Source organism: Ailuropoda melanoleuca, chromosome 8 (assembly GCF_002007445.2).
Source record: "Ailuropoda melanoleuca isolate Jingjing chromosome 8, ASM200744v2, whole genome shotgun sequence".
Taxonomy (NCBI): Eukaryota; Metazoa; Chordata; class Mammalia; order Carnivora; family Ursidae; genus Ailuropoda; species Ailuropoda melanoleuca.
In genome coordinates, this window is record NC_048225.1 from 92,423,685 (window position 1) to 92,445,593 (window position 21,909).

Below are 21,909 nucleotides of genomic sequence, written 5' to 3' on the forward strand. Positions count from 1 at the left end.
CCCCCCGCGCGCGCGCCCGCCGCCAGCCCCGCCCCCGCGCCCTGGGGACCGTGCCGCTGGAGGCGGGGAGCCGGGCTTGCCAACCCAGGCTCCTGACTCCCCAGCCGCGGACTGGAAGCTGTGCAGAGACCGACCTATGTGACAGTAGTTCCTGAGTCGGTACGTGGGTGACACAGCCCTACATTCCAGCACCAACGGAGATATATTTATAAACCAGGACCCCAGCTTTATTCATTCCCTCTTACTTCTGGGGCGCCCGGCTGGCTTAATCGCGGAGCATGCCACACTTGATTGGGGGGCGGGTGTGTAAGTTCGAGCCCCGCATTGGTGTAGAGGTTACTTAAAAACAAAATTCTTTTTAAAAGTTCCCTTTTACTTCTGGCTGATTTATTTTCCTTCCCAGTCGTGTCCCTCAAGGGGATTTTTGCAAAGGGTAGGGCATGACGCAGATCAGCACTGAAATAATAATAGCTAACATTTGAGCAAAGACTCCTTCATTAATTTATTCAGCAAATACTTTTTGAGGGCCTTCATGTATCAGGTCACTGGGAACACATCGCTGAACCAGGGATCCGTGCCCACGTGGAGTTTACATTCCATGAGCTTACCTTCTATGGGCGAAATAGACAAGAATAAGATACATACGGTGTGTGTTACATGGCAATGAATACCAGGGAGAAAAATAAAGCAGGGCAAAGGGATAGCGAGCATTGGGGGGAGGGGGCTGCAATTTTAAACAGGCTGACCAGGGTCAGAGTCGAGAGTCTGACCCAGAGTCAGCTCAGGTCATGGGTGGTGGGAGAGCTCCAGTCAGGGCTTGGCAGGGAGTCTGCTTGAGATTCTCTCCCTCTGCCCTTCCCCCTGCTTGTGCTCTTTCTCTTTCCCTAAAATAAATAAATAAATCTCACAAAACAAACAAACAAACAGGCTGACCAGGGAAGGCCCCACTGAGAAGGTGATATTTGTATAAAAAGAGGTCAGGGAGGTAGCCAGGAGGGGAGGGTGTTCTCTGCAGAGGGAAAGACAGGTGCATACATGTTGAGGAAAGACAGTGTGGTGCTTGCTGGAGAAACAGTGGGAGGGAAGAGGTGTGGGAGATGAGGTCTGGGAGGTCAGGGAGTAAAGGGAATGGATGTGGGGGGCAGGTTTCGTGGGGGCCTCACAGCTCATTTTTAAATGATTTTGGCTTTTACGCTGAGTGAATGGAACAGAGGAATGAGTTTAAATGTTAGTGGAATGACTGCAGTGTTGACAGACTAGAGCAGGGAGCTCCAGCAGTAATCCAGTAATCCGGGGCAGAGGAGATGGTGGCTTGCCCCAGAGTGCTGGCAAGGGAGATGGTGAGCAGCGGGTGGGGTGGGTGGGTCGTGGATGTGTTTCGAAGGTGTGGCTGGCAGGATTTGCTGACAAATGAGAGGAGACATGGGGTCAGGGAGACAGAACAGAGTCAAAGATGACCCAGAGGGTTTTGGCCCTGGTAACCATAAGGATGAGATAAGGAGGGACGGTGAGAAGAGCAGGTTTGGGGGGAGAAGCTTGGTGGGTTTGAGAACATATAGATGTCAAAGTTAGAAGTATCAAATTGACGGTTGGCTCCATGAGTCTGGATTTGGAGGAAGAGTTCCAGGCGAGAGAGAGAAATCATGGAATCCTTGGCATGTAGATTGTATTTAAAGCCACAGAATGGATGAGATCGTCAAGGACTTGCAGGTAGATAGGAAGGTGGAGAGGACCAAAGACTGAGTTCTCAGGCCCTGCCAACATTTTGCGGGTGGGAGTACTGACAAAGGAAACCAAAGAAGGGCTTACAGTGTGCTAAACCCTGGCTCAGCACTTTCACAAGTATTGACTCGTTTAATCCTTGCTTTCACTCTATGAAGCAAGAATGAGTATTATTGCCCATTTTTACAGACAATGAAACTGAAGTGCAGAGACCTTGAATACCTTGCCCAAGGTCACAGGTGGGTGGCAGAGCCAAGATTCAAGCCCAGGCCCCCTCCCAGCGACTTCCCTTAACCATCAGGCTACACCTTCCCTCAGTGAGTGCACCAAATTTTCATACATTTCATCCATTCAACAGAATGAGCTTCTAGTACAGAATGACCTGAGCAGGAGCCATATTAGTAACATATCAGCCTGCTTCCTTGATGGACTTGTGCTGAAACCAAAAATGAGCATGGATGTGAGAGTCTGCGTAAGCTGCAGTGTGCAGGGTCTGTGTCGTCTGGGTCACAGGGTCTCCAGGTTGAAAGAGGCCCTTCTAAGCCCTTGAATAGAATATCATCCCCTTCCTGATGCATCGTGTTCCTCAGTAACATCCCTGGCATACAGGATGCTGCTTCTCTGCTTGAGCCTTTTCTCTCTCTACAGTTCTATTTGTCAGTAACTTCTCTGAGCCAAAAGATACGCCCTATAATTTCTACTGATCAGATCTAGCTTCCCCTCCCTGAGATGCTGAGTATAAATCTATGATTTAATAGCATGCTCATATGCCCTTGGATTTTTCTAGGCATTCCTCTGATTGCCCTTCCCTACTTGAACCCAGATACGTTTTCCCAAATGAATCAGTCACCTGCAAGGAGAATACAAATTATTCGAAGAGAAACAGAATGACTTGTAATAAGACAGTTGGTTGCACAGGGGTTGAAGGAGGCTGAGAAGAATCCCTGAGGTAACCAGAAGATTAGAAACAGCAGGAGAGTAACAACATCCTACCTTTAGAAGGGAGGAAGAGGTGGTATGAGAGTCTGGGGGCCTGAGTCACCAGCTGAAGCTAGAACCACAAACAGCCTTTGCACCTGGGGCTGGAGCCATGGAAGGGGCACTGCCAGGAACAGGAAGCAAGGAAAAGAAAACTCCTGGCTTCTCCCTAGCCCTGACCCCCTCCAATCTCCCAGCACTGCTTGCCGTTGACTAAATTCAGTGGAAACCCAGCCACAGGCCAGTCTGCACCCTATGAGAAAAGGTTTTCTTTACCTGTAAGCAGCAGGTGAATGAATAAAGCCACCTTGGCTGGCAACTGCATCATTGTGATCTCTGCTTCTGCCATAACAGGGCATTCTCCCTGTGTGTCTGTCTTCACATCATCTTCCATCTTTGTGCAAGGACGTGAGTCGTAATAGATGAAGGGATCACCTTATTTAGTATAACCGCATTTAATCTAATACATCTGCAATAATCTATTTCCAAATGAGATCACATTCTGAGGCACCAAGGGTTAGGACTTCAACATATCTTTTTGAAGGACACAATTCAACCCATAACAAGAATCTTTGGGATAGAGATCGTAATTCAGACCATGAGACTAGAGAGGAGCCCATTGCACTAGCCTCTAGGGAGTGAGTTGAAGGGAGAACACAGAACTAGCTTGGGAATGCCATCTTGGAGAATTGAGGGAATGAGGAGAAACCAGCAAAAGAGGCTGAGAAGGAGTTTTAAGTGAGACGGGAGGCAAAGGGGAAGCATGTGGGGCCCTGGAAGCCAGAGGAGGAAAGTACACAGGGAGGAAAGGATCAGCTGAGGCCAAAGCAGCTGACAGATCAAGAAAGAGGATAAATAACAAAACACGTGAGTAAATAAAAGCAGAATCAGACCTATAAATACAGAGAACAGACTGCTGGTTGCCAGAGGGGACGGACAGAATGGGGGAAGGGGAGTGGGAGATGCAGTTATGGAATGAATGAGCCACGGAATAAAAGACCTAGCATAGGTTATATTTAATAAAAGGCATAGCATTGATTATATTTAATCAATGATATTGTAATTGCATTGTATGGTGACAGATGGCAGCTACACTTGTGGGGAGCACAGCATAACCTAAAACTTGTTGAATCACTGTGTTGTACAGCTAAAAATAATGTAACGTTGTGTTACAACTATACTAAAAAAAAAAAAAAAACTCACCAAAAAAAGAGGAGGATGGGGAAATGGACATCTGATTTGACAACTCTGAGGTCATTTGTGACCTTGACAAGCATATTTCAGTGGAGTGGAGAGGATGAAAGCCTGATTCGTGTGTGCTCACAGGAAAATGGGAGGAGAGGACTTGGGAACAGCTAGTACAGAAAATTCTATTTATGTGTTCATGGTGTCTCCATTCTAGAATGGAAGAGACGGAAGGGCAAGGACCTGGGAGTATCCCATTTGTTTCTATATCCCAGGGCTCAGTGCTATATTTGTTAAAACCATGTTAAATATCGTACTAGTATCTTCTTCAAATGTGGGATGCTGTAATTTTCCAGGTGGGTCAAAGCAGCAAAGAGTAGTGAGGAACAATAGGGCTGGACTTGATTTTTCTGATTCCTTCCTTCCAGCTCTAAAATTCTATGATTGTGTGACCTGTTCTTTCAACCAGCCTTGCATTAATACAGCTAGGTATCTAAGGAGTTGTTTGTTGTCATTTGTATTTGCAAGCAACTGTTAAATGGTTGGAATAAGTGTTCCATTCACAAACTGAACATTGTGGATATGTTAGGTGCTATGTATACAGTTCCATTAAAGATGCATAACCAGGGAACCCAGGATGGGGGAGGGTGGTCAGAAGAGGCGGGGGGGGCACTCTCTACTAATACTCTGGAGGTCTAGGGGGCTTTGATGTGGTTGGTGCTACTGTGGTTGCTGTTGAAGAGGAAGAGGCCCCGAGTGGCCTGCGTGCAGGGGGTTGCAGAGCTGCAGCTGCCCAGGACACAGAGCAGCATTCACCAAAGCATAAGTGACCTCTATTTGCCTCACCACGAATCAGCCCAAGGTGGCCGCACAGAACAGCAGTTCAGACAATGGGAGGAGAGGAAGATGCGGTCCTCAGATCTATCCTGCTACAAGGCAAACGCCATATTCTCCACTGCATTCAGGACAGGAGACAGTGCTTTTGGGTTTTGCTGCAGGATCTGTTTAGGCTCTCAGTAAGGCCCTGTGAGCAGGGCAGGGTTTAGGCATAGAGAGAAGGGCTCAGAGTATTACAAGACCGGCAGGAGGGGCACCTGGGTGGCTCAGTGGGTTAAGCATCTGCCTTCGCTCAGGTCACGATCCTGGGGTCCTGGGATTGAGCCCAGCATTGGGCTCCTTGGTTGAGGGAAGCCTGCTTCTCCCTCTGCCCCTCTTCCCTGCTTGTGCACTCTCTCCCTCAAATAAATAAAATCTTAAAAAAAAAAAAAAAAAAAAAGACCAGTGGGAGAGGGGCAGAGCCAGGACAAGAAGGTAGAGGTCCTCACTCCAACTGTCTGCCCTAGGAATAATGGAAAGTTCTTGGATTCTGTAGTCTGTTCCTGGATTAAATAATCTTCATTTCAACACAACACTTCATTACTGCCCTGCCCAAATCCTTTCTGAAACAAGGTACCTCAGTTTCCTTATCTGTAAAACAGGAAGCAAAATGTCCGGCTCACAGGGTTCCTTGCAGGATCAAGGGCATAATATGAGTGAAAGTGCTTTGGAATATACAAAGTGCTCTGCAGACGTTTATTAATGGTTATAAACCACTAGGCTGCCTCTTGCAGTTATACATTAGGCTCTCCCACGCATCTGACCTGACCTCTTTATTCCACTTTCCACTCATTTTCTCCGTCCTTCCTCCTCCAACAAGCAGAGGAAGTGACAGATGAAGAGAGCACGTGCCTCTAACGCCTGGCTTAAACGTGACTCTAAGGAGCGCGCGGGCTTTGCTGCTCCAGGGTTGCCCAGCGGCGCCTCTCGCACCGAACTACATTTCCCAGCAACCCTTCCGCGGCTTCAGCGGGAGCGACGCGCACGCGCCGAGTGCCGCCCCGCCTGGTCTCGGGGCCGCACCTCCGAACCGGTTTCGCCCCGCAGAGCCGGCAGCTTTAGGTGCTGCGGCTGCGGTTCTCGCTCCGCCGCGGCTCCCGGGCCGTAGCGGTCTCAGGTGTGCCTTAGCTCGGGCCAGTGCCATGATCCGTCAGGAGCTCTCCACATCCTACCAGGAGGTACAAGGCAGTGGGGGGCGGAAGCAAAGTTTCCCGTGGGGCGCAGGAGCGGGGTCCCGGGGTCTGGGCGGGTGGGGTGCGGGGGAGCGTCCCGGCAGGTCTAGTACGCTTTCCGAGGAGTGCGGCGGGGGAGGGGTCCCCGCGTGCAGAGGAGCGGCGGAGCAGGAAGGAAGCGGGACGCCGAGCGTCCTCCGGATGCCTCCGGCGCGGGATGGAGCCGGGGCCCCGGAGCCGCGACCCGTAACCTGCAGGTGAATGATTAAAGCGGCGTCGGACCCAGGCAGCAGCGCCTCGGCCGGCCTTGACCTCGGCTGTTCTTTGCAGCAAGTGGAGGCGCCGGCGCCCTCCTCCCAGCTGGAACGATATGCGGGAGGCAAGCCCAAGGCCTCGCGGCCCCTTGCAGGTGTAAATGACAGAGATAATTATGTCTTGTTTGGGGGCCCGCCTAACTTTGAAAAGGTGCTTTCACCACCTAGGTGCTTCTCGCTGTGCTCGGTTTTTCTTAACAGTCTCACCTCCTCCCACACTTTAACTATCACTTTCCAGCTCTTTGTCTCTTTCTTGTTTGTCCTGAGCTACAGGCTGCGGTTCCAGCTTTCCCTCAGACCTCCTGACTCCCTGGAACTAGTGAACTGCCTTCCTCCTCTCAGGTCCTACACCTTGGTCATCTCTGGTGATCACCGTCCCCTGTGCCCCGCATGGTGGTCCCCTCACTTGCAAATTCAGTGAGTTCCACATCTTCAGTCCTCAGGTTTGTGTCCCAGTGTCTGCTCTGGTCAACTCACTGAGATGCTGTGTTACTACCTCTCCCTTTGGTGTCTCCCATGCTCTGCAGATTCGATTGGAGGCCCTGCCTTGATCCCTCAGCATCCCTTTTTACAAACACCTGTTGCTGCCCTTGATCTGCCCAGGACAGTCCAAACTTCTTATCAGGTTTCCAAGCTCTGCACAGCTCAGAGCCATATTTTCAGTTATCTTCTCACCCATCTATATTCAAACCACAGTGGAAACTCAGTGTTTAGAAATGTGCACCTGCTTTCCTGTCACTTTTCTGCTTTCTCACGCCATTTCTTTTTCTTTAACTCTCTTTCAAACTTCCTTGGTTAAAATTCCACCACCCTCCCCCATTATTCAGGGAGGGCTCTTAAGTCCCATGTGCTCCATAGAGACTGACTTCCCAGATCAGTCTAGCATTCTTCCTGTCCTTCTCATATGTACTTCCTGCTGTCTTGATCAATATTGACTACTATTGATGTCCATTCCTCTCTTTGTAAATGATACTGTGTGGATAAAACAGATGGCTTAGCCCTACACTGGAAGGGGAAGCCTAGTTGAAAGTAGATGAGATTTGCCCAAGGCTTCCTATTTTTTAGTATAGGACCTGGTTTGGAACCTGACTTTGGGACAAATGTCTATATTTTTCCTACCATCTCCTTTATCCAAAAGGAGCCAGATGAATTTTAACCAGTGCTGTGGGTTCTGTGGCCCCTAGATTCTATACCCTAGACTGTGAGGGAATTCTGAGGAATGAGTTGTATCTTTCCCCTGAAAGTTTTCAGGTTTATAGGGAGTAGAGCATAGTGGATAAATAACTTTTGAAGTCAGAAAGCCAGTATTCCTGTCCTGGTTCTGCTTCTGGTCGTTTGTCTAGTCACTTCTCTGAGCCTCGGGTTTCTTCATTTGCAAAGGAGGGTAGTGATAGGCCTTATCTCATATACCAATGAGCTGGCATATGGAGAGTGCTTAGCTCAGTGCTTGGCAGGGAGTGATCCCTCAGTGAGTGATGGCTCTTGTTAATAGGACGCGGGCAGCTCCTGCTTCTAGGGAGCTTTGGGGTCCTGGTTTGTAGGACCACGTCGCTCAGCATCCATACATAACCTACAGTGTTGCCTTTCCCAGCAGGGCTCCTAAAATGCTTATTAAAATATAGGCAGTTATCCTGCTTGGAGGGGCAAGGCCAAAGGTGGAGTCACTTTCTGTTTGGGGGTACCCCAAGATGGAAGACACTGGAAGGACCTTTCCCCTTACCTTCTTCAGTGGCTTGTTTTGAAGTCCCTGTCTCTTGCTTTGTTCAGAAGAAGGAGGCCTCCCAGAGAGTGGCCTACATCTATCTTGCCTGGATCATTCTGAGAGTGGACCTAGCTCTGAGTGAAGTTTCTTTGCTGAAGGGAGATTTTGGGTTTGGGAATGGGACAGGCAAGGAGTGGGCTCATTATGGCTGCAGGTAGTCAGGAAGGGAACTGGGTTAGGCCAAACTTGGGTAAGGCTTGGGTCAGAGAACTCTGGGCCTTCCCAGAACTAACATCCTTCTTTCTCTTTGGCCAACAAGAGCGCTTGGGATCTCATGCTCTGTGCTCCCACGACCCATATCTCCTGGTGTCTTTTCTAACCTCCCAGCCCTCTCCCACGTGTTGGTTTTCTTGTAAACTTGGAGGATTTTAAACTGGAGGTTTTACCTGATTCTAAGGGGAAGGATTGGAGGCATAGAAAGGAAGATGGTGGCGCTTGGCTGGCTCAGTTGGTAGATCATGTGACTCTCGATATCGGGGTTTTAAGTTCAAGCTCCATGTTGGGTGTAGAGGTCACTTAAAACTAAAAAAAAAGAGAGATGGAAGACTAGTAGATACATGAGAGTTTTATTTTAACCCAGGTCTCTTGGAGATTAATTTTTAGTGGAAATGTTTTGAAACCTTAAGTGTTAACACCGTGAACCTAAGAAAATACTTAGGGAAGGGAGGAAGATAGCTTTCCTCCTAATTCAGTGATAGGCCTTCTAAATTCTGGTCTTGATCTCTCTTGCCCTCTTCCTCCTCAATGCTTCGAGAATTGTTGGTTATCATTGTCTCCTTTTTGCCCCCTGCCCTTCTCAGTGGCATTTCCCTCATTTGCCAGGTGAGAACACTGATGAGGGGAGGTTGAAGTTGCTTGCTACCAGGCTGTTATTCAGCATCTGTCTCTGGGATGGACTGCACTCCCCATTTTGTTCTGCCTGAGTCGGTGGACGTGAGCCAGAGGCCTTGAGAGCTCCGACACCAATTTCACCATTTCCTCCTGCCTCTCAGCAGACTCTTAGCCGAGTTTCCTCCTCGTCTGGGAAGCCATTAAAATCATAGGTTTTGAAACTAGACCAACTTGGATTTGTCTTCTGGCTCTATGACCATGGAAAGTGTTGTGGTTGAATTGTGTCCCTCCAAAAAGATGTGTGGGGAATGCTAACCCCTGGCACCTCAGAAAGTGACCTTATTTGGAAATAGGGTCACTGCAGATGTAATTAGTTACGATGAGGTCTTCCTGGAGTAGGGCGGGCCCTGATCCAATATGGTGTCCTCATAAGAAGATGACCACGTGGCAACACAGAGACACACAGACTCCGTGTGAAGATGAGGGTGGACGTTGGAGACGAGATGGCATCTACAGGCCAAGGCACACTGAGGCTTGCCCGCCATTAACAGAAGCTAGGAGACGGCCATGGGAAAGATTCTTCCTCACAGCCCTCAGAAGGAACCAGCCCTGCCAACACCTTGATTGCAGCTTTCTGGTTTCCGGGGCTGTGAGGGAATAAACTGCTGTTGTCTTGAGCCGCACAGTCTGTGGTGCTTTGTTACAGCAGCCCTGGGAAACCAGTATACGGGAATTACATGACTTTTCGGAGCTTCAGTGTCCCCATCTGTAGAACTGGTGTAACTCACCCTACGTCATGTGATTGTGTGTGTGTGTCTGTGTGACCATTGAGAGGCAGTTTCTGCTTTCTCATTCTAGCCCTAACTAGCAGGGCTGATGGAGCTCACGGCTTCGCCCTCTGTCTCCCCTTCAGCTGAGTGAGGAGTTGGATCAGGTGGTTGAGAACTCAGAGCGGGCGGACGAGCGGGAAAAGGAGACAGACGGAGTCCAAGGTCCAGGAGTCTTACCAGGTAAGTGGGTTCAGTGCTGGGGCGGAAGGGCTGGAAAATGGCGCCCTGCCGTTGCTGCAGCTGGAGGCCCCAGCCCAGGCGCCCTGCCAGTGGGGTACCTGCGGAAGAGGAGGAGCCCCCCTGCCCTGCGCCCCGGTGTCAGGTCTCAAGTATTGCCCTAGTTTTAAAGCTATACATATTTAACCAGCCTGGGGACCGAGGATGTGTCCAGGCCGGTAGCTGCTCTTTTCTGTACACTGGTCTGAGCCATTTCCTGAGGCCAGGCCGCTGGATACAATGGATCTCTGCTCTTCTGTTTGTTTTTCCCCGAGGAGGCAGTTAGCAGTTGAGCCTCTTAATATCTGAGTCACTTCCCAGGGCCTTCTAGGAGAATATCTACTAGGCCTCACCTCCTGCACGTCAGGCCTCCCCAGGATCGTCACCTAGCTGGGCAAGCAGGGTCCCATCAGTCAGGCGGCATCTTAGGGAATTTTACGGTCTTCCTCCTGGATACACTCTGCTCCCTTAGGTGGTGTCATGTGTAACACTTTACTTCCCAGACCGCTTGCTCCTTCCAGCTGCCTTCGCAGTCTCCTTCCAGCTCTTGGGGGTTAAATATTTGTCAGGGGCCCCTTGTCTCTCTGGCGGACGGTCTCACCCAGGCCAACCTCCATGCTTCCGTCACTGCTCACAGGCGACACCATATTTACACTCCTAGCCCAGAGGTTACCTATAAACTCCAGACTTACGTATCCTGTATATCTAAATGCCCATTGATAGCTCTGCTTGGATGTCCCAAAGGTACCCTAACCACAAAACTGACTTCATGATCTCCCCCCTCCCAGTGTGGCCCTCTTCCGGTGTTTCCTGTTTTGAGGAATGGAACCCACCATCCATCCAGTTGAACCAGAGAGTCATTTTCTTCCCCTTCCTTCCCTTCTTCCCCTTTTTCTCTGCAGTTCAACCACGCTGGCCTTTTATTTAGGCCTCACTCCTTTCCACCATCAGGCCTTTTTGTTTTAGTCCTCTGCCTGGAATTGTCTTCCCTCTGGCATCTAGTTAATGGTAATTGTTCTTTAGCTCTCAGCTCACCCACTGTTTTCTACGAGGCCTCTCTGACCTCCTGGCTAGATCGCTTCCACCCTCCAATCCCTTGTGGCCTGCGCACCTCTCCGTTGTAGCCGATGGAGCGGTATATCTGTGTGCCTAGCATTTGATGAACGTCGGTGCTGCTAGCCTGTCAGCTCCATGAAGGTAGACACCGGTCCGTTTTGCTCATCACCTTGGCCCTGGCCAGGCAAGAAAGATTTCTTGAATAAATGAATGACTGAATGGAGTCTCAGCCTGACTCCCAGTTTCTTGGGTGGATTGAAGGAGGTGGGATTCTCCTCCTCTTGATCCTTGCATTTATAGGGGAGAGGAATGAGATAGGATCTTCTGTGATTGTGTCTAATCCTTAGAGAAGACTCTAGAAGGAAGGAGGCTGGAAGAGTAGCTGTTTATTGACTGCTTCCTCAGGGCCAAGCTCTGTCCTCCCCATCGCCCCATTTAATTTTCATAGCTTTCACCTCCTGGGAGGTGGTCATTCTGATTTTGATGGATGAGGGCCCGAGGCCCAGGGGAGTTAAGGAAAGTATGGAAAGATCCAGCTCTGACCTCAGACTCTTTCTACTGCACCAGTGCCTTTTAAGAAGTATTGTAAGTGTCCTTTTATTAAAGCCTCTTGGCGTACGAGGTGGTAGCAGGGCTGCCTCCGCTCTGACTCTCAGCACTGCCTCTGAAGCCCTCAAGCCCCAGGGAGAGAACAGTACATCCGTGTTTATTTGTATTAGCTTTGTATATTAGTTTCTATTGTTTCTATAACAAATTACCACAAACTTAGTGGCTTAAAACAATACAGATTTATTATCTTACAGTTCTGGGGGGGGGCAGAATTCCAAAATGGGTCTCACTAGGCTAAAATTAAGGTTTCAGCAGGACTGAATTCCTTTCTGGAAGCTTTAAGGGAAAATCCATTTCGGTCCCTTTTCGAGCTTCTAGGGGCTGCTCACATTTCTTGGCTCATGGCCCTTTTTCCATCTTCAAAGCCGCCCGTGGCTAGTTGAGTCTCATATCTTATCGTTCTGACACTGACTCCTGCCGCCTCCTCCATGTTTAAAGAACCCTGTGATTGCTTTGGGCTCACCTAGATAATCGAGGAAAATCTCCTTGTTTTAAGGTTAGGTGAGTGGCAGCTTGAACTCCACCTGCTGCCTCAGTTTCTCTTTGCCGTGTAACTCGACCTATTGATAGTTCCAAGAATGAGGACTTGAACATCTTTGGCGGGTGGTTACTCTGCCAGCAGCACACCCTGCACTCTGCTCTCTAGCCCCCAGTCAGAAGAGGACGGATGGAGACAGCCAGACGAAGAGGAGAGAGGCCAGACTTGGAAAGATGAAGCGTTCTTTTGTGTTTCCCTCTTATAGATAAGTGCCAGGCAGACTAGGAAGTGGCCATGGTGACCTTTGGCCTTAGCTTCTCCTTTGCCTCAGATGCCTGAGGCCTTAAAGCCTGAAGGCAGTCCGAGCAGGAAGCCAGACCTCAAGCAGAGCAAATTTTGGGAAGTTCCAGGGCCTGGCAAGGGCCTCCCCTACTTTCCGGGGACCCTTCTGGGCGCCTGTCCTTTGTAGACCGGAGCAGATCCAGACTCAGAAGGCTCAGTAGTGAGCTGGTCCAAATCTGGTGACCTGATAGACCACTCTCAGAGCTCATTTCCTGCCTTCGAGGCCTCTAACGATAGTACAGGTAATGGTAATGATGACTTGGCCTGCCTAGGGCTTTGCCTGTCTGTTTACACAGAGTCGTCAGGTCCACTCCGGGGGCTGTGGTTAGTCCTGAGGCACAGAGAGGTTTAGTGATATGCTCAGAGCTTATGAGTGGCAGGGCTGGGATTTGAACCCAGGGCTGCCTCCTGGGGTGCTCTGACTCTGGCTCAGTTTCTAGATGAGATGCTTTCTTTCTCCCAAATCTTCCCTTTCCTCCACTGGAGTCACTCATGGACTCCTTCACCTGTTACGCCATGTGCTAAAACCACGAAGAGAGCAAATGAGGCAGGGCCTGCCTTCAGGAACGTAGGGCATGAAGAGAGAGAAGACAGGTTACCCAAAGAAGAACTTATCCCTCCTTCTACAGAGCTGGCCCTGAACCACCTAATGAGGGCCTTTTCTCCCTGTTAGGTGATTTCCTAGCATTCAGTACTTTCCTTTGTAGAATTTAGCACAATTGAAAGGGCACACTTAGTGAATATAATTCTTCTTTTTTTTTTTTTTTTTTTTAAGATTTACTTATTTATTTTAGAGAGCACAAGCCAGGGGTGGGGCAGAGGGAGAGGGGGAGAGTGAATCCTCAAGCTGACTCCTTGCTGAGCGCAGAGCCCAACACAGGGTCTGATCTCACCACCCTGAGATCACAAACTGAGCCAGTATCAAGAGTCAGACACTTAACCAACTGAACTACCTAGGCACCCCTTGAATATAATTCTTTAATTAGTCATTACTAACCCCTCGGGTCTGCCCCTGAGTTCTGTGAGGCACTCCCAGAACTTTGTCTTTTAGCAGGGTCCTGGTCCACCGTGGGTTCTCGGTATTTGTACCTTAAGAGGAGGACGTCAGGGTTTGGAACAGGAACGTATGTCATCTGAGCAATTGGAATGAATGAATGAGCATCAAGGAAATGGTAGAGATAGGTGCTTCAGAAATGAACAGGAGGGGGCTTGTTAGTGAAGGAAGTGGGATTAACCTGAGGAAGGGTGCTTTCTTTGCGCAGGCTTAGTACACGAAAGCACCCAATAAATGGCTACTGTCATCATTAGGTGGAAAAGAAGGGACTGGCCAGAGAGAGGGATGGCACGCCAACCATGTCGAGGTCGGGATAAAATGAACGTGTCGGAAACTGGGTAGCACGGTGTGGTTGGAGTGGAGGGTTGGTGAGAGAAGCGTAGAAGCCAATGAGGTGGAAGGACAGATTGGTTCAGATTAGGGCGGGCTTTGAGTGGCAGCATTTAGCCTTTAGGGAGCAGAGATTGGAGCAGAGCAGTAAGAGGGGTAAAACGGGCGTTCTAGGAGAGAGCAGCGTGCTGGGTCAGAGGCTGGCGTGGTAGGCCGCTCTGATGCGGGGGAGCGGGAGAAGGAAGAATCAAAGACGACTCTGAGGTTTGAAGCCGGGTGAGTGGGAGAATGTAGACATACAGTCCGGACGGGTGAGCAGCTCGAGGAGAAGGGGCTCGTGTGCTGCAGACACAGGAGGCTTCAGTGGGTGCGCTGTGTCTGAGCTGACAGGGCCCAGAGGAGGGAGAGGTGAGGACTGGCGGCGTGAAGGTGGGAGCCTTGCAGAAAGCCTGGGACCGCATGTAGAGGGAGCTGTGGAGACTGAGCCTCGAGGAATGGCCATGTTTGGGGGCCAGAGGGGGAGCTGGAGCCCAATGGGGGGCCTGGAGAGCCTGAAGTGTGGCCTGGAACGTGACGGGGGGCCCAGAGGTGGGAGCCGCGGGACAGGAGGCTGGTACTAGGATCCCGAGCCTGCCGACTCTGGGCGACACAGGTTCAAGTTAAGCACCCAAACGGTCAGGATTGTATTCCCAGTTTTGCTGTCTGAGATAATTCCAACCCGTAATCCGAAAGCCTCAATCTGTTTGTTTCCTCTCCTTCAAGGGAATCACAACCACTTATTCTCTTCAAAGGGAGAAATGAGACCAGACATGCTAACTGAATAAGCAGTTTACTGTATCACAGTTGAAAAAAAATTTGAGGAAGACACTTGGCTAATTAGTCGTTACAGTCAGTTCTCCATGGAGACAACTGTATATTAATAGAATTGACAAAGATCAGCAACCAACATTGGATCTCCTCAAAATGAAAAACTTGTGCATTAAAAGACACTACCAAGAAAGTGAAAAGACAGCCCACAGGATGAGAGAAATTTTCAAATCATATGTCTGATAAGGGACCTGTATTTAGAATATATAAAGAACTTTTATGATCCAATAATAAAAGGGTCACCCAAGTAAAAAATGGGCAGAGAATCTGAATATGTTTCTCCAACACAGATGGCTGATAAGCACATGAAAAGATGCTCAACGTCATTTGTCATCAGGGAAATGTGAACCTAAACCACGGGGAGATGTGTATCATTGTGTAGTCTTCACACCTGTAAGGATGGCTACAATCAATCAGATGGACAAGTTTTGGTGAGGATGTAGAGAATTTAGGACCCCCGTGGATTGTTGGTGGAAATGTAGAATGGTGAATTTTTTTAATGGTGAGATGTAACGGTGTCCTGTTTGAGAATTGGAGTGTTGTGGCGTGTGCTACTGTGGAATACAGTCTGGCAGTTCCTAAAAGTTTAAATACAGAGTTACCATGTGACCCAGCAATTCCACTTCTGGGTATATACCCAAGGGAAATGAAAACTCATGTCCACACAAAAACTTGGACATGAATGTTCATAGCAGCATTATTTGTAATAGCCAAAAAGTGGAAGCAACCCAAAGGTCCATCAAGTGATGAATGGGTAAATAAAATGGTGTATTCACACAATGGAATATTACTTGACAATAGTAAGGAATGAAGAACTGATACATGCTACATCATGGATAAATTTTGAAGATATACATTAGGTGAGAGAGGTCAGACACAAAAGGTCACATGTCAATTCCATTGGATTGTCCAGAATAGGCAGATCCATTGAAACAGGAAGTAGGTTATTGGTTGCCAGGGAGTAGGAGGAATAGAGGAGTGACTCCTGATGGGTAGGGAGTTTCTTTTTGGGTAATGAAAACGTTCTGCTAATTACGTAGTGGTGATGGTTGCACACCTTGTGACTATACTAAACACTAAATATATTCATTTTAAAGGAGTAAGTTTTATGGTATGTAAATCATACCTCAAAAACCCCACAAAAACAACAAACCCACCACATCACTGAAAACGAGGAAAAAAAAAAAAAGTAGAGACTGTTCATTCCTTCTTTGCATTCAGAGTGCATTTTGGCCCCGTGCTGTTTGCAAGGTAGAGTTTTGCAGGCTTTCAGTGGACAGCCAGTTCCCCCTTCCTGGGAATAAATGTCCCACTGTGTTTTCAGAAGTTGAATTACTCATCACACATCCCCTTACATTCTGGGGCAAGTCTGGGTTTTGGAAGCAGTGCTGTCATGGGTTTTGTAAAACTCATAGGTTACCTTTCCCAAGAAAATCTTGTGCATTATTTTTGACTGTCTACTGTCATGAGTTTGCATTCGTATAAGGGGTGGATACTTTTACAACACATTCATCCAGCTTGCCCCAGAAAAGCCAGGGTTTGGTTTTCCTGACCGCAGAGTGCATAGGACATTTTGTCAAATGTCCAGCACCTTTTTTTTTTTTAAACGGTGAGATGGAATGATGTCTTGTTTCAGAATTGGAGTGCCACAGCGTGTGTGGATGATAGTTTTACAGTTTTTATTTAGCTTACATGCCGATTTGTGGATCAAGAAAAGGCCGGTAGAGAAGCTCGCCTTGACTTCTTTGCATGAAACAGAGGAGACTCTTGGACAGTGTTCCCCACGGGAGTAATTTGTCCACATAGCTCTACCGAAGAAGTCCAAGTGATGCAAATTGTCGTGTGACCTTTTTGTGCCTTAAGTTCCTTTTTTTAGAATTTAGATGTATGGGGAGATTCATCTCTTTCCCTAACCAAGGGCATCATGAAAGTGGAGCATTTCAAATCATGTTTATGTGACTTCTGAAAGAGTGAAAACCTGCCCACATGTGCCCGTTATCGTTCCTCTTCGTTGCATGGGTTAGCCAGGATGAGATCTGCAGTTTACCTAAAAACGTGCCGAGCTGTCCTTGTCATGAAGTTATATTCTTTCAATCAGATCTTCTTTTGTCCTTGTTTAGTGACTGGAACTAAGTACTAATGTTCGCTGTTGTGGAGGCAAAGAACACTGATTAGGAGTCGGGACCTCAGGGCCCTCATTCTGTGCCAGTTATAGACTCTGGGACCTGGATCACTGCACAAAGAGTGGATTTGGACCAGATGGCCCTTTAGGTCCCTGCAAACTCTTAAAAATTCTATTCAGATGTTATACAGCAAGTCAGTTACTTCAGATTTGTGATTTTTTTTCAAACCTTGTTCGGATGTGGAAAGCTGATCCCTGTTGCCACTGCAGTTAGGAGCAGCTTGTGACAAGGAATGTTCTTTCTTTAACCTGCCATGTTTTGAAGTGAACCTGTGGGGGGCACCTGGCTGGCTCAGTCGGTAGACCATGTGTCTCTTGATCTTGGGATCATGAGTTCAAGCCTCATGTCAGGTGTGGAGGTTACTTAAAAAGAAAGAGAGTCTTGAAGTGAGCCTGTGGTCCCACATGGGCCGCAGGAGGTGGGAGTGCCTTCTAGACAGAAGAGCTGTGGGTGGGTCCTGTGACCCTGCTGCCCAGCTACATGGGACAGAGCAGGGATCAGCACCTGAGCTAAGGGGAGCCACCTACAGGCTGGGTATGAAGGACAGCAGGGTCCTGTGATGTGTGTGACAGGGTGCCCTATACCGGATACTCGCTGGGAGATGGACTTTGCCGGTACGGTGGAACACAATCCTAGAGAAACATGGAGAACAGGCAGGAAGCAGAGCCATCTAGGAGCAGAGATCAGCACGGTCCCTAATAACAGTAAGAAGCAGTAAAAGTCGAAGCAGAAACAAAGCTGAAAGAGACCTGCTTTAATTCCTCTTGGAGAACCAGAGCTGCCACCTTCCACGGTGGCTCGTGCTCAGCTGCCCCAGGGGCTTCCTTCGGGCTGCCTGGCTCCTCACTTCTCTTTGTGGCTGTCAACTCCCATTGCCCCCAGTGCCCTGTTCTTTACCGCCTGCAGGAACCTCATAGACACTTCTGGGAACTTGCACTTCCATGTAATGTAAAAACTTTCTAAAATATTTGGCCACGAAGAGCAAGACACACCAGTTGCTTTAGAGTTTCACATGCCTGGAATGCACTCTCTCCTCCCACAGATGGAAGGTAACTAGTTAGCACTGCTAGACTTCGTTCCTCTATTATTTGGGCCATTCAGTCATCTAACAGGCATGGAAGCATTACATGGCTATTACGTGAAAGATACTGTATTCTGCCTCTCCTCCATTTAATTTTTGGCATTTTTTTTTCTAGTTTATCATTAGTAAGAGACGGTAGTGTGGTGGTCTTCATTTTTGCTGTCTTTATCAGTGAACGCTTTGTTTTTTGAGGGGTAGAGGGTATATTCCATTTCTCTAGTAACATTAATGCATTAAGCAGGCACTCCGTAATGCATTTTGCAACATTCTGTCATTCCTTTTAGACATACTATAAAATTGAAATGATTATTTCCTTTTCACATGAAGAAAGTGAGGCTTAGGAGCACTAAGGAACTTGTCCTGGGTCTCGGAGTCGTCAATAGCAGAGCTGGAGCCCAAATCTCTTTCTCTAAAGCTCATGCTCTTAACCACTTGGCTGGATATTGGGACTTTCCGTTCAGAAAGTAAATGAATAATGAACACCAAATTATTTCTTCATCAGAATCTTCCTGGTGCTTTGGGCACGGGGCTATGTGACCTCCACAGAGCCTTTGCTGATCCCTGCCCTCCTCCCCACACTTCACCCCAAGCAAAGGAAATCTCACAGATTACATCCTCCTGCCCTTCTAAATTCTGTGGTACTTGTAGCACAGACCATCAGTCCTCCTCTCTCAGTATCTCCCTGAAGCACCTAGCACAAGTCTTGCATACACAGTTGGTGTTCGATGCATATTTGTAGAAGTATAGAATGAATGACTTACTTTTCTCTAACCTAGACCCTTTGACAGTTCTGTGCTGATTGTGCTTTTGTGCCCTTTTTTTTTTTTAAAGATTTTATTTATTTATTAGAGATCACAGAGGCAGAGGGAGAGGGAGAAGCAGACTTGCAGCTGAGCAGGGAGCCTGATGTGGGGCTCGATTTCAGGACCCTGAGATCATGACCTGAGCTGGAGGCAGATGCTTAACCAACTGAGCCATCAAGGCGTCCCCCTGTGCTTTAAGAATAAAAGAATATGAAGTAATTATGAGCAAATACTCTCATATCTCTGGATTTAAAGTCCATTTTTTTTTAGGGAGTATATTGTTAGGTCTTGTTTTTAATCCAGCCTGACAGTCTCTGCCTTCTAATTGAAATGTTTAGTCCATTTACATTTTTTAAGTTGTAGTTGACATAGTTATAGACTAATATATTAGTTCCAGGTGTACAACATGGTGATTCAGCAATTGTATATATTACACAGTACTCACCACAAAAATTGCCATTCGTCACCATACAAATTTACTACAAAATTATTGACTATATTCTTTATGCTGTACTTTTCATCCCCAGAACTTTATAACTGGAAGTTTGTCTCTCTTTTTTTTTTTTTTTTAAATGTGTTTATAGCTTTCCATTCATTTTGATTCAGGTTGCTTTAAGTGCTGCTTCTGTCTGAAGGAGCATCCTTCTGGAAGCTTTGCCTTTCTTCCTTATAGGTTGGCAAAGGACAGCCAACACACAAAACTGCTGTGTTTGTGCTTGGCTACAGACGGTGGTGATTTTATAGCCTCCTGGGCATTTCACATCTATGAAGTAGGAATTCGAGCTCTGCACCAGGCACTGCTGCTTATGCGTCCTCTTCTCTCCTTCCAGGGATGGGTCCTCTGCAAGGGACATATTCTTGTGGGGAGGTTGTCACTGCCAGGAAGGCCTGAAGTTTGAATCTCTTAGTTCCTTTTTTGTTCTCTTCTGTCCTTTGAAGTTCTGTTTTGCTTATCACCCCCACTCCCGGCAGCCTCCAGCTTGTTCTTTGTATTTATGAGTCTGTTTGTTTTGTTTTTTAGATCCTGCATATAAGTGAATCATATAGTATTTGTCTTTTTCTGTCTGACTTAGTTTCACTTAGCATAAGACCCTCTGGGTCCATCCATGTTGTTGTGAATGACAAGATCTCATTCTTTTTATATGGCTGAGTAATATTCCACATCTTCTTTGTCCATTCATCTGTTGCTGGGCCCTTGGGTTGTTCTCATATCTTGGCTATTGTAAATAGTGCTGCAGTAGACATAGGAGTGCATATATCTCTTTGAATTAGTGTTTTTGTTTTCTTTGGGTAAATACCCAGTAATGGAGTGGTAGTTCTATTTTTAATTTTTTGAGGAACCTCTATACTGTTTTCCATAGTGACTGCACTAACTTACTTTGCCACCAACAGTGCATGAGGGTTCCTTTTTCTCCACATCCTTGCCAACACTTATTTCTTGTGTTTTTGGTGCTAGCCATTCTGACTGATGTGAGGGGATATCTCATTGTGGTTTTGATTTGCAGTTCCCTGATGGTTAGTGCTGTTGAGCATCTTTTCATGTGTCTCTTGGCCATCTGGATGTCTTCTTTGTAAAATTGTCTATTCAGATCCTCTGCCATTTTTTTAATCTGATTTTTTGGGGGGTGTTACATGAATTGAATGAGTTCTTTATATATTTTGGATATTAATCCTTTGTTGGATTTATCATTTGCAAATGTTTGGATATATCATTTGCACATGTTTAGTAGATTGCCTTTTCATTTTGTTGATGGTTTCTTTTGCTGTGCAAAAGCTTTTTAGTTTGATGTAATCCCAATAGTTTGTTTTTGCTTTTGTTTCCCTTGCATGAGAAGACAGATCCAGAAGATTACTGAGTATGTTTTCCTTTAGGAGTTTTATAGTTTCCGGTCTTACATTTAGGTCTTTATTCCATTTTGAGTGTACTTTCATGTATGATGTAAATTGTAGGGTGTTAGAAAGTGGTCCAGTTTTATTTTTTTGCATGTAGCTCTCCAGTTTTCTCAACACCATTTATTGAAGAGACTGTCTTTTCCCCACTGTATCTTCTTGCCTCCTTTGTTGTTGATTAATTGACCATATGTAAACATGGGCTTATTTCTGCGTTTCCTATTCTGTTCTGTTGACCTGTGTGTCTGTTTTGTGCCAGTACTATACTGTTTTGATTACTATAGTTTTATAGTATAGCTTGAGATCTGAAGATTGTGATATCTCCAGCTTTGTTCTTTCTCAAGATTGCTTTGGCTATTCATGGTCTTTTTGGTTCCATACAGATTTTAGTATTATTTGTTCTAGTTCTGTGAAAAATACTATTGGTATTTTGAAAGGGGTTGCATTGGATCTGTAGATTGCTTTGGGTAGTATGGACATCTTAATATTCTTCTAATCCATGAGTGCGATATCTTTTCATTTTTTGGTGTTATCTTCAGTTTTTTTCAACACTGTCTTATAGTTTTCAGAGTACAAGTCTTTCACTTACTTGGTTAAATTTATTCCTGGGTATTTTATTCTTTTTGATGCAATCATAAATGGGATTGTGTTCTTAATTTTACTTTCTGCTACTTTGTTGTTAGTGTATAGAAATGCAACAGATTTCTGTATGTTAACTTTGTATCCTGCAACTTTACTGAATTCATTTATTAGTTCTAATGGTTTTTAGTGGAGTCTTTAGGGTTTCCATATATAGTATCATGTTATCTGCAAATAGTGACAGTTTCACTTCTTCCTTACTGATTTGGATGGTTTTTATTTTTATTTTTTTAAAGATTTTATTTATTTATTCAACAGAGATAGAGACAGCCAGCGAGAGAGGGAACACAAGCAGGGGGAGTGGGAGAGGAAGAAGCAGGCTCATAGCAGAAGAGCCTGATGTGGGGTTCGATCCCATAACGCCGGGATCACGCCCTGAGCCGAAGGCAGACGCTTAACCACTGTGCCACCCAGGCGCCCCAAGGATGGTTTTTATTTCTTGTGTGATTGCTGCAGCTATGACTTCTAGTTCTGTGTTGAATAAAAATGTCAAGAATGGACATCTTTTCTTGTTCCTGGTATTAGAGGAAAAGCTTTCAGTTTTTCACTGTTGAGTATGATACTAGTTGTGGGTTTGTCATATATAGCATTTATTTTGTTCAGGTATGTTCTCTCTGATCCTATTTTGTTGAGAGTTTTTATCATGAATGGATGTTGAATTTTGTCAAATCCTTTTGCTGCATCTGTTGGG

The 21,909-nt window shown here is 46.8% G+C and overlaps 2 protein-coding genes and 1 pseudogene across 5 annotated transcripts in view; 1 reads left to right on the forward strand and 2 right to left on the reverse strand.

Moving 5' to 3' along the window:
- Positions 1-5,905, reverse strand: part of NENF (neudesin neurotrophic factor) — a 14,578-nt gene extending 8,673 nt beyond the window's left edge. Inside the window, exons 1-2 of the mRNA XM_034667654.1 lie at positions 5,785-5,905; positions 5,339-5,352 (exon numbers count right to left, since the gene is read on the reverse strand). Coding sequence (XP_034523545.1) covers positions 5,339-5,352; positions 5,785-5,905 — 135 coding nt within the window. The remainder of the gene's footprint in view (positions 1-5,338; positions 5,353-5,784) is intronic.
- The window catches only part of PACC1 (proton activated chloride channel 1), a 36,660-nt gene continuing 20,497 nt past the window's right edge, over positions 5,747-21,909 (forward strand). For 2 of the 4 annotated variants that reach the window (XM_002917182.4, XM_034666888.1), the window contains exons 1-2: positions 5,747-5,939; positions 9,754-9,850. In XM_002917182.4, coding sequence (XP_002917228.1) covers positions 5,904-5,939; positions 9,754-9,850 — 133 coding nt within the window. In that variant the 5' untranslated portion in view covers positions 5,747-5,903. Of the gene's footprint in view, positions 5,940-6,263; positions 6,343-6,671; positions 6,691-9,753; positions 9,851-21,909 lie in introns of those variants that run through there. The other 2 variants (XM_011222267.3, XM_034666889.1) reach the window with 2 other exon arrangements.
- On the reverse strand, positions 19,282-19,543 carry LOC105236706 (annotated as a pseudogene).